At 39.5% G+C, this 12890-nt stretch overlaps 1 protein-coding gene across 3 annotated transcripts in view; it reads right to left on the reverse strand.

The window, feature by feature from the left end:
* Positions 1 to 12890, reverse strand: part of PARN (poly(A)-specific ribonuclease) — a 159353-nt gene that overhangs the window by 125049 nt on the left and 21414 nt on the right. For all 3 annotated transcript variants that reach the window (XM_015561299.1, XM_006759673.2, XM_006759674.2), the window contains exons 12-13: positions 9415 to 9471; positions 4189 to 4266 (exon numbers count right to left, since the gene is read on the reverse strand). In XM_015561299.1, coding sequence (XP_015416785.1) covers positions 4189 to 4266; positions 9415 to 9471 — 135 coding nt within the window. The remainder of the gene's footprint in view (positions 1 to 4188; positions 4267 to 9414; positions 9472 to 12890) is intronic.

Genomic DNA, 12890 nt, shown 5'->3' on the forward strand with positions numbered 1-12890 from the left:
ATATATATAATATATATAAAATAAAAATTACCATTAAAACACAAACTTTCCAATATACACACAATTCCTGTTTTAGCTACTCAGAAAATTGCTAACATGGCACCAATAGCAAGTACCTACATTAGACAATTCATTTCCTGAGTTTATTTTGATCAGGAAGTCTAAAGCTGAATGAGACTGCTCTAATTTTAAATTAAGTCATTTATATGCATAATTGCCTCGATATACTGACAGTCATACTCCTGACCCTTTGTAACTACACTTCTCTTCAGCCATTCCCAATGAGCTCTTCAAACCTGTAAATACAGATTGTATGTAGCTGCTTTGTAAAATTTACCAGCTTTCAAATGGCTATCATTAAATTAGTGTGCAATACATGAACAAGGGGTTTCAATGCTAACTCAAACAAAAATGCAGTGAGGACTGTTTAAAATCTCTCAATACCATTACAAAGCTTGACAAGCAAGAAAAATTTAGAATTATGGCTACTTCCAAGGCCAGCAATAGCAAAGTTCTAAACCAGCGCCTTCTAAAAGGTCATATAGAAGTACCATGAAGATTAAGAAGAGACTTTCCCTTAAAAGGTAGCTCCAAAATAAGGATTCTTTAGGTACTTTTAAATGCATATTTTGGTACCAGAAGTTCTACCATTTTACATAGGTTTTCTCATTTATATCACTGCTTCTAAAGATAGATGGAAGAAAACCACTTTCTCCTCTGACAATGATAGAACATAAGTTAAGTAACTTACTCAGGTTACCTTAGTAATAATGCAAGGGATAAAACCACTTATCCTAATCCACCGCCTATTTTGCAATAGATCATGTGGCTCTTTCTACTAAAATGTGATTCAAACATAGTTTCATTCAAGGTAACATTTAGTAAGAGCTTACCTACAAAATGCTATGCTAGGCATTTATTTTGTCTGTTATGCTAGGCATTTAAACAAAGACAATAACAAGGTTATACTCCTTGTCCAAGACACTAATCACCTAACAGGAGACAGGGGTTAAGCTGTAAAGACAAAATTCCTGCACCATAACAGGCACACAGTTCTGTGGGAGGTCAGAAAAAGGAAAGATCACCTGTTGGGCAAGGCAGCAAGCAGGGAAAACTTCCTGGAGGAGGCATAAGCTGGACCATGGTAAGATAGGTAAAGTTGAATACAGAAAGCATTGAGAAAGGCTAGAGAAAATTCAAGTTGGAGGAAATTATATTCCAAAACCACAAACATAGAAAGCACTTCTCAGGGAACAAATGAGCCATTCTGGCTTGGAATAAGGAGAATAACGAGCGGCTAGACCAGGGGCGGGCAAACTTTTTGACTCGAGGGCCACAATGGGTTCTTAAACTGGACCGGAGCACCGGAACAAAAGCATGGATGGAGTGTTTGTGTGAACTAATATAAATTCAAAGTAAACATCATTACATAAAAGGGTAGGGTCTTTTTTTTTTTTTTTTTTTTAGTTTTTTTCTTTTCAAACGGGCTGGATCCGGCCCGCGGGCCGTAGTTTGCCCACGGCTGGGCTAGACTATGTGAGAAGGTTAGGTCAAATAATAGAAAGCTTAATATGCCAAGCTAAAAAGAATCAACTGTATAGAGAAACAAAGAATGTGGGATTAGTTCAGAATTTTAAGCAGGGTCAGTGATGTGAACAGAGACATACATTATCAGAAGACTATAAAACTGGCACAGTGGGAAGGCACTCATTTGTTCAATCAATATCCAATGCCTCCAATGTGCCAAACTCTGCTTGGTATCCAAAACACCTATAAATACAATATTAAATACACTGATAACTTCATTGCTTTAAAGGTCAAAAAGTCACTAGGGCCCAGCTGGTGTGGCTCAGCAGTAGAGCATCAACCCAGGAACCAAAAGGTCATTGGTTCGATTCCCGACCAGGGCGTATGCTGGGGTTGTGAGCTCAAGCACCAGTAGGGGGCGTGCAGGCAGCAGCTGATTGATGATGTTCCTCTCTCATCAATGTTTCTACCTCTCCATCCCTCTTACTCTCTCTCTCTAAAAATCAATAAAAACATTTTTTTTAAGTGAGAGAAGCTGCTACTTTGGTCTGTTTGGCCAATAAGAGATAAATATTAGATCTTTATATTAACAAAATGCAAATTCACATCACATTTGTTTTGAGACTCACAAGTATGAAGTCTTTGAGTCCCAGAGGTTGATACAGTTGTCATGAGAAGCAGTGACAATCTTAACGTCACAAAAACAGGACAAGGGGAGCAACAGAACCACTGTGCCCACAGCTGGGCTCCAGTGGACTTTTCTAAAGGAAAGTCAGCAAGATGCTGCTGGGACAATGTCCCCTTAGAAATGGGAAGTAACTGAGGCTTTGCAGATGTATAAGTTTAGACTAAACTCCAAAGCAGGTATCTTCCAATCCAGAAGGAATAATAGATTAATCTGGTAGCAGCTGAAAGCAGAGGTTGGCAAACTATGGACTGCAGGCCAAATCTGGCCCACCACCTATTTTTTAAGTAAAGTTTTAGGACAAAGCCACATCCATTTCTTTATGTATTCTACGGCAGTTTTGAGACTACAATAGCAGTGTTGGGTTATAACAGAGGCTATGCAGCCTGGAAAGCCCCAAATACTTATCTTACCACTTGGCCCTTTATAGGAAAAGTTTACCTACCAACCTATGATTTAAAGGATGGGCTGAAAGTTAAAGTGAGTTGGAGAATCCTGTCTGAAATTTGCTGAACTCCAGATGAAAAACAGGGTAGTTGCAATTGAAATGAAAAGAATCCAAATGCAAGACACAGCATGGAAACAAAACTGTCAGGATTTTTAACTGACCAGGTCCGGGAGGAAGAGAAAGAGTCAAAACCAATGTTTAAAATAGTCTTGGTTACTGGGTATTATTTATAATAAAGGAGTCAATAAAAGGAACTGGTTTTGAGACAATAAGAAGGAAAGAAAGGTAGTGCAAGTTACATATCTCCTCCGAAACTTGTAAATTTTATATACCATTTAGTCTAAAGGCTCTGCAGGTAGGGACGTGTGGAGTCTAGCATCAACTGTGTTCCCAGTGCTAAGTGGAGCTGAGAGACTAATGTCAGTGTCCTCAGCTGAAGTTATAAGAGTGAGTGAGACCACTAAACGACATAAAATATGGAGAGAAAATACAGGAGATGGGAGGACAAGTGAGATGAGGCCATGTGCAGTTAGGAAACAGAGGGGAAGAGACAGAAGAGAAGCTCTTTTCCTGAGCCAAAGAAGCTCATGCTTTCCTGCACTGAGATGACTTGGCTCCAAAAGTGAAAGAAAAAAACAAGGTCAACAGAGAATCTAAGGGAAGCAGTTTAGCAAGAAGTAATCAAGAACTTTGCAGGAGCTGATCCAGCTCACTGGACCTAATGCACCACTCACCTTCAATGGTCCTGCTATGTCTAATGTTAGCAGTAGCAAACTAGATAACCACACCTGTGGCTGAGAAATCCCTACCCAGGATTAATTGAGCAAACCACTGACATTAAGATAAAACAAATGTTTAGCCTTGCTCTGGCAATGGCAGATGACTGAAGATCCCTTAAAATGGCCTGTACAACCCTAACTGGTTTGGTTCAGTGGATAGAGTGTCAGCCTGCGGACTCAAGGGTCCCAGGTTCGATTCCGGTCAAGGGCATGTACCTTGGTTGCGGGCACATCCCCAGTGGGGATGATAGATGTTTCTCTCTCATCGATGTTTCTAACTCTCTATCCCTCTCCCTTCCTCTCTGTAAAAAATCAATAAAATATATATTTTTTAAAATGGCCTGTACATACATGTACACCCCTTCAAAAATGTACCACTAAGCCCAGCCAGTGTGGGTCAGTGGTTGAGCATCCACCTATGAACCAGGAACTTAACAGTTTGATTCCTGGTCAGGGCACACTCCCAGGTTGCTGGCTTGATCCCCAGTAGGGGAGGCGTGCAGGAGGCAGCCAATCAATGATCCTCTCTCATCAATGATTGTCTCTCATCATTGATGTTTCTCTCTCTCTCTGAAATCAATAAGAACATATTTTTTTAAAAATGTACACCTAAGCACATGATCTCCCTCTCTGGGAGACTCTCCCTCCCCAGGAACATGCTGCATACAAGAAAACAACACTCAAGTAGAGAACACTCTCTCAGTAATAAAGAACCACGAATTTTCAACACAGACTGACAAGTCACTTACCTCAGGCAGAGGACAGCAGAACTGATGAACTGTGTGCATAACATCCAAGAGCATATTGTGTCCAATAATAAGTTTTCCCTAAAGAAAGTCAAGGTTAGGAAAAAGACTTCCCGGTACAAAATTATATTGGGGCTGGAGAGTGACAACCTATGAGGATTTTCTACTAAACTTATTTTGCCACATTAAAAAAGTCATAAATATGTGCAAATAAGAAAATTAGGGTTGGCTTCATTCTTTTTCAATTTTGGGTTGTTAAATATAGAATGCAAAATAAAAGTTCCAAATGGTTTTGATTTCATTGATCTTCTTCTCTAATTTTTATTAATCTGGCCACCCACAAGAATCGGGAGTACTAAATTTTGATTGAAGGGCTCAAGTTAAAAAGGTAAAATCTGAAAACACTCAAACTCCAAATATCTACTTTAGAAGTGTGTTCTTTAAGACAACTCATTTATTTTTAAAAGATACATAACAATGCTAAAAGATAAAAATGACTTTCTAATTATAATAAACGAAATGAATTTTCATTTTCTTTATCATTTGTGTCAAAATTCATGGGCATGTTCTTAAATACCATTTTCAGTAAAATCACTGTTTTTCAACCAACTGAAGTACAATATGTATGCAATAAGTTCACTCCATTTTGATAAAAGTTAAGCTACCAAAATGGAATAGCAACTTAGAGCAGCGGTTCTCAACCTGTGGGTCCCGACCCCTTTGGGGTCCAACGACCCTTTCATAGGGGTCGCCTACATATATCCTGCATATCAGATATTTACATTACGATTCATAACAGTAGCAAAATTACAGTTATGAAGTAGCAACAAAAATAATTTTATGGTTGGGGGTCACCACAACATGAGGAACTGTATTAAAGGGTCACGGCATTAGGAAGGTTGAGAACCACTTACTTAGAGTTAGCTAGCCGGGTGACACCATCCTATATAATCCTATATAAGAGCTAATATGCTAATTAGACCAGATGGCAGAAATACCTTCAGGAATGACCAGTGGGCAGAGCCATGGGGCTGTAAGGCAGCTGGGGCCGTGATGGCCGAGCCCCTTGCACAAACTCGTGCACTGGGCCTCTAGTTTTTAACATAAAGCATCAGGTCACTACAATGTAGCTTTTTACTATGTCCCAGTGGACCTTCAGAGTAACACTCCTTGACTCATAGGGCTAAACATAATTATTTGAAATAAATAATTCTATATAAAATTTCCCAAATCTAACAGACAAGCTGTCCTTTAGGCTCAGTGTTTCTGCACATTCTGAATACCTATTTCAATGCTAAAATATCAAGTACTGATTGAAACTATAGAAAAGATGGGGAGGAAATCCAATATGGAATACTAACACTAATAAAACCTAATTATATTATAAATGAATACCTAACTATATTATAAATGAAGGAGGCTGAGAAGAAAATAACTACAAAAACGGTATTGTGACTAGATGTCACAGGTGGTACAAATTGAAAAACAATCCTATATACTAAAAGCATAGTATGCAAATTGTCCCCTTAACAGAGAGTTTGTCCAGGAGTTCGACCAGAGGGTAGGGCCAGCGGGGGGAAGGGAGGGAGTACCCAGCCGGCAGCCAGCAGCCACTACGGACTCTACCAGTGCACGAATTTCATGCACTGGGCCCCTAGTATAAACAATAAAAATACTATACTTTAATCTGCAGGATAAATGTATTTCCTTGAGTCCATACTCATACATTTTTTAAATTATTAAATAAACAGGGGAGAAGGGATAGCTCTTCCTTATAAAAGAATTCCAAGAACAAATATAGAAAGAGGAAAATACAAACTCGCCATACAATATCAGAGTAATAATGGCCGCAGGTAAGATCCACTGATAGATGCTGTATTAGTGGGCAAAAGTTTGAGAAAAAAACAAATTTTCATAGGCTCAAATATGTCCCCCGAGATATTTATTAACCACAAAGGGAAAAGTAATAACTTCACAGTGTACAAGTCTAACAGACACCACCTTAAGCAAGTGATTAAGGTCAACATTTTGAACCACCATTTCAGCGGTATTCTTGTATAAACTGTATATCCTCAGTCCAATCATACAAAAGATCAGATAAACCCAAACTGAGAAACATTTGACAAAATGCAAGCAATACTGTTTAAAAATATCAAGCTTACAGACTGCAGAAGACTAAGGAGAAATAACAAGTAAATGTAATGTGGGATCCTAGATAAAATCATCAACAGAAAAAATACTTAGTGGAAAAACTGATGAAATTCAAATAAGGTCTACAGTTTAATTCATAATATTGTGCCAATGTTACTTTCCTGGTTCTGATAACTGTATGGCTATATAAGATGTTGACATTAGGGGTAGCTAGGTGAGGAACACATGGAAACTCTGTCCTATTTTTGCAACTTTGCTGTAAGTGTAAAGTCAGTAAAATATAGTTTTTAAAACTATAGAAAAGATAGATTTACTACAAAGGTGACAGAAAAAGAACTCGGTGTGACATAAATATTTAAGAGTATTTACTGTTCACTAGCTTTACAGAGCTTAACTTAAAATGTTAAAATTTTTAAGATATGTAACTTTTAAATTTTAAACTTCTGCATCACTAATAAATAGGGCTTTTTTTTCATAGAATGGTTTGTGACATAAACTGCCAAAGGTCAGCAACATACTATGTATTATTCTGTGGAAGACAAGAGAGGAAACACAGAAACACAGCAAGATACAGTATCTGAATTTGTACAAGGTGAACACATGTCCCAGCTAACTAAACTATAATGATGGCTACAAGAGAACTCAAAGCCTACTGATGTCCCACATCCCTGTTCTTTAGGGTCAGCCTCAGTCAAGCCAACTACAGTGGGGCCTTGACTTATGAGTTTAATTTGCTCCGAGACCAAGCTCGTTAACTCAAATTACTCTATCGACTCAATGCAAAAAATAGGCCGAGAGACAGCTGGTACCTCAAAAAACTCGTTAGTCAGGACACTCGTAGGTCAAGGCCCCACTGTACTTATCTGAAGTCTGCTGGCTAAGTGTGTATAATGTAAGCAAATGTGACCAGAAACTCTGCTTTTATAGACACCTGTGATCTTAGCCACTTCTGAAGAGACTCCCATCTTTCCCTCCAGGCTCATCCAACTTACTCTTCCATTCTGATTATCTTGCTTACTTCAGAGAAGGAGCTCCTAGGAGCCAGCCCTCTTCTGTAATTTCTATTTACCCCAAGTTAAAGACAGGGGTATGCCTCCTCTCAAGCACTCCTGTTTTGACAAATCTATACCTGCTGGTGAGACAGCCATGGAACTCTGAGAGGGTCTCTACGGCCTTAAAGCTTCTGATGCAAAGCTCAACATCTTAGGGACAAGACGAATCCTTTTCAGGGAAATGAGTCCTTCTCCCAAGGCCAACTACTCAAGGAAAGAAATGAAATTTAGCATCCAAGCAAGCAGGCTGACTTGGATATGTAATTCATAAAACTGCCAGCAGCATGATCCAGTTTATCTATTCAACATGTGGATGCCTCTTTTCCAAAACAACTTAGAAGACAAGAAAAAATGTCTATCATATATAGCACAGAACTCTCTAGCACAGTGGTTCTCAACCTTCCTAATGCCGCAACCCTTTAATACAGTTCCTCATGTTGTGGTGACCCCCAACCATAAAATTATTTTCATTGCTACTTCATAACTATAATTTTGCTACTGTTATGAATCGTAATGTAAATATCTGATAAGCAGGATGTATTTTCATTGTTACAAATTGAACATAATTAAAGCATAGTAATTAATCACAAAAACAATACGTGTTATGTATGTGTTTTCCAATGGTCTTAGGCAACCCCTGTGAAAGGGTCGTTCCACCCCCAAAGGGGTCGCGACCCACAGGTTGAGAACCGCTGCTCTAGCACATTTACACAAATGGTAAACACATTTTTAAAATATCAAATATTATTTAGGCTACCCGATATAAGATTCCATTAGTTTTATAGAATAACAACACAGACAATTATTTTTCATCCTCTAGATCAGCGGTTCTCCACCTGTGGGTCGCGACCCCTTTGGGGGTTGAACAACCCTTTCACAGGGGTCGCCTAAGACCATGGGAAAACACATACATAATTACGTATTGTTTTTGTGATTAATCACTATGCTTTAATTATGTTCAATTTGTAAGAATGAAAATACATCCTGCATATCAGATATTTACATTACAATTCATAATAGTAGCAAAATTACAGTTATGCAGTAGTAACGAAAATAATTTTATGGTTGGGGGTCACCACAACATGAGGAACTGTATTAAAGGGTCGCATCATTAGGAAGGTTGAGAACCACTGCTCTAGATTCTTCTAATTAAGGGAAAAAACACCTTCAAACACCTGATTGTTTCACTCTATGTTCCTAAATTTTTTATCCTACTTCTTATTGGTTTTGAAAATCCTATAATAAAGAGGGAATATGGTAATTGACCATCATGCCCTCACAAGATGGCAGCGCCCACCGCCACAAGATGGTGGCACCCAGTCCCCCCAACCCCACCAGGGGCCTCGAGTCCTCCTGCATCCCCCACTGACTGAGGCTCAGGCAAGCAGGGCCGGCCGAGGCACAGGCAAACCTCAGATGATGGCTGCCCAGCCGCCCAGGACTGGCCCGAGGCACAGGCAAGTCTCGGATTTTTATAAAATTTTTATAGTACAGCATTCTGAAAACAGCATTCTTAAAGACCCAGCCACCCACGGCCAGCCCGAGACTCAGGTAACCAGGGCCAGCCAAGGCTTGCGCTGCCAGCAGTGGCAGCAGCAGAGGTGTGATGGGGGCATCACCTTCCCCTGATCACCGGGTCACCTCCTGCCTAAGGGCTCCTGGACTGTGAGAGGGGGCAGGCCAGGCGGAGGAACGCTCCCCCTCCAGTGCATAAATTTTCATGCACCGGGCCTCTAGTAATAAATATTGGTTTCATGTAGCCATATAAGGACCTCATAGTATAATCCTATGCATTTTATAAGAAAAGTTTTCTGAAAAAATGCTTTGGATTAAAAAATGGTGACAGCAATTATGTCAAATCAAGCATATCATAACAACAATCTACCTTTATGAAGTTCTTTTTCCTCCAAAGAAGGTAAACACTCTAAATGTAACCAAATGATTAATTTGCAATGATAACTAGGCATTTCACCTTCAATGTTATGTGCTGGAATCTAGTTAAAAACAAAAAGTCCAGTTCACTTACCGAATTAGCAATGGCATGAATGACTCTAGAAAATCCCACAGCATCATTCAGTTCTTCCTAATTTAAAACAAACAAACAAAAAACTACTCACTTACTATATTCCTATATTTGCATGGGTTAAACCCTAGCCAAAAAAAAAGCACTGAAATTTTATATTCTGTTTTAGAAAGTGGAATGAGCATGTGGCAAATTATTCATTAGTTACTAAAATAACAGTGCCTAGGGCTTACCATCACTTCACACCACTTGTTGCATTTTCCAAGTCTAGCAAGCCATCTTAAAAACACAAACTTTTAAAAGCTGCCACCTGCTGACCAAATTCAATACTGCATTAAATTTTTAGGACATCCACCCAGCAGTCAACAAATAAAAACAGCATTCCCATAATCCTTTTTTAAAAATGTTTTTATTGATTTCAGAGAGAGGAAGGCAGAGGGAGGGAAACATCAATGATGAGAGAAAAATCACTGATTGGCTGCTTCCTCCACACCCCCTACTGGGGATCGAGCTGGCAAGCCCAGCATGTGCCCTGACCTGGAATCTAACTGTGACCTCCAGGTTCATGGGTCGATGCTCAACCATTGAGCCACATTGGCCAGGCTCTCATTTCTTGATTTTGTTCCTTGTCAAAAGCATTTTTATAAAATTTTTAGAGTACAGCATTCTGAAACTCATCCCCACTCAGTTTCTTCTTTCCTATTTCCTTTCCAACAGTGTTTAACCCTTTCAGTGCCAACCAATATCCTAGGAACTATGCTAAAATTGCCAAGGCATTTTTAGTGATTTTACAGCAGTTTAGGAAAAAAAATTATGAATCGCAAGTAAATGAAGTTACATATTCAAAAACTTAAGGAAACCTTTACTACATTGACATATTTAGCAAAATCACCATCACTAATAAAAGCAGACTTAGAACTAGACGCCATTTCGAAGCTTTGATAGTGCTCCCAGCACTTTTGGCGAAAGACAGGAAGAGCGCAATTGCGCTCCCTGACACTCTAGGGGTTAAATAGGTTCCATTTCTCTCCTATCTTAAAACCCCTTCCTTAACTCTAAGCTCCCTGCAACTACTTACTCTCCCATCTTCTTATCTCTTTACATATAAATTACTTTAAAGACTTTCCTCCACTAGCTAGCTCCAGTTTAACTCCCAGGTACTTGCAGCCTTCTACTCTCTGGCATTACCCTCAATGAAATTGCTCACCTCTTTAAACGACTCCCAAAGATAACTAGTTTACTAGTAAGGAGGTGAAGAAATTGGAACACTTGTGACCTATTGGTGGGAATGTAAAGTGGTATAGTCACTATGGAAAACAATATGGCAGTTCCTCAAAAAATTAAACATAGAATTTCCATTTGATCCAAAAATTCCACTTCTGGGTATATACACCAAAGGACTCGTCCAGCTGGTGTGGTTCAGTGGTTGAGCATCGACCTGTGAACCAGTAGGTAAGGGTTCAATTCCTAGCCAGGGGCACATGCCAAGGTGGGGATTCAATCCCCAGTGTGCGGCATGAAGAAGGCAGCTGACCAATAAATCTCTCATCATTGCTATTTCTAACTCTCTATCCCTCTCCCTTCATCTGTGAAATCACTCAATATTTTTTTAATAAAAGAAAGCAAGAACTCAGAAATACTTGTACACCTATGTTCATAGTAGCATTATTCACAAGAACAAAAAGGTTGAAGCAACCCAAGTGTTCATCGACAAATAAATAAAGAAAATGTGATGAATAGATAAAGAAAATGTAGTATACAAATGGGATATTATTGAGCCTCAAAAAGAAAGGAATTCTGATATACACTATAAAATAGATGAACCTTGAGGACTTTATGCTAAGTGAAATAAGACAGTAATACTGTATAATTCCACTTATATGAGGTACCTAGAGTAGTCAAATTCAGAGACAGAAAGTACCTGGAGCTGGTAAGAGGGAGAAATGGGGAGTTATTGTTTAATGGGTACAGAATTTCAGTTTTGCAGGATGAAAAGACTTCTGGAGATGGATGTGCTGATGGTTACACAACAATCTAAATGTATATAACACTATGGAACTGTACAATTAAAAATAGTTAAGATGGTAAATTTTGTGTTATTTTATCACAATGAAAGTACAACATTTTTAAAGAATATTTTAAAAAGAAAAACAATTCCCAAGACTAAACCCAATGACCACATCCTTATCCTTCTCTAGAGTATCAGACACTGTTGAATCCCATTCTTCAAACACTCCCTTCCCTTGGCTGCTGTGTCACAATAATCTCCTGGTGCATTTTTCTACTTCTATCATTTAAATGCTGGTGGTCTTCAGAATCCTACACTAAGTCCTCTTCTCATTCCTCCTACACGCTGTAGGTGCTCTAATCCAGTCCCAGTCTCTCTGCAAACAACAATCAAGTCTAGCCCTCACCTCTGTCCTATGCTCCAGAATGACAAGTCTGCCTACAGGACACCTACCCTTGGATGTCCCAAAGACCCTGGTGACCCTATACATATCCAAATAGGCCACACAGGCAAAGGCTTGAGCTACAAGTAATCTGCATCTTGGTGAAACATCCCAGGAAGAAAGGATGGGAGGCAGAAGCTTGCAAAGAGCTGCTAATATGCCATCTCCCACCCACCTCCCTCTCCGCCCGGGAGGCTGAGATAGTTTCTCACTGCCTCCCAGATTCTGATGAGGCCTGGGACTTTCTGTCCCCCCGCCCCCACCACCACCACCACCACCACCACCCTACCCTTGTCAGAAGAGAGCTGCAGAATATAAAAGCACTTGGCTGCAATCGAGAATTGGCTCCTTAATAATGAGGTATCCACAATTCAATGTGCAGCTATCTGGCCCCCTTTTTTTTCAGTGTTGTCTTTTTGTGTGTGGGAACAAGGACCACATGCAGCTGGCACCTTTGGCTGATCTTCCTTCTCTATGTAAGTAATAAAACATCTTAATCTAAAAATGGCTTGTTGTGTCTTTACTGGTTGAATCAGTCAGATGTGGCCCTACCTTACATATCTGTCAGTTTGACATGCACCCATACGCAAAAACCCTACTCCACCTGTAGTCCCCCCACCAACATCTGTCAGGCCAACTCCACGTAAGTGAACTGGCATCAGTCTACCCAGTTGCTCAAATGTCAAACTTGAGCATCAGCATCTTCCTTCTCTCTTCCTCTTTCACCACCCACATCCAATCACAAATTCCACTGATTTTACCTTCTAAATATCTCCAGATTTCATCTAAACTGCTACTAACTATCCTATTCCAGATCACTGGTATCTCTTAGCTATTACTCCACAGCTTAACAGGCCGCCCTGCCTCTAGTCTTTCTCAAATCCATTCTCCAGATAGCAATTAAGATGATGTTCCAACAACACAAATATGACCATAACATCCTAATCCGTCAAATCATATATTCTAAACTTTGTTGTAGTAAAACTACAAACTTGCTTGAAATCAGACATAGTGGTATTAGTTAACAGG

The sequence above is a fragment of the Myotis davidii genome, unplaced genomic scaffold (assembly GCF_000327345.1).
Source record: "Myotis davidii unplaced genomic scaffold, ASM32734v1 scaffold1115, whole genome shotgun sequence".
Taxonomy (NCBI): domain Eukaryota; kingdom Metazoa; phylum Chordata; class Mammalia; order Chiroptera; family Vespertilionidae; genus Myotis; species Myotis davidii.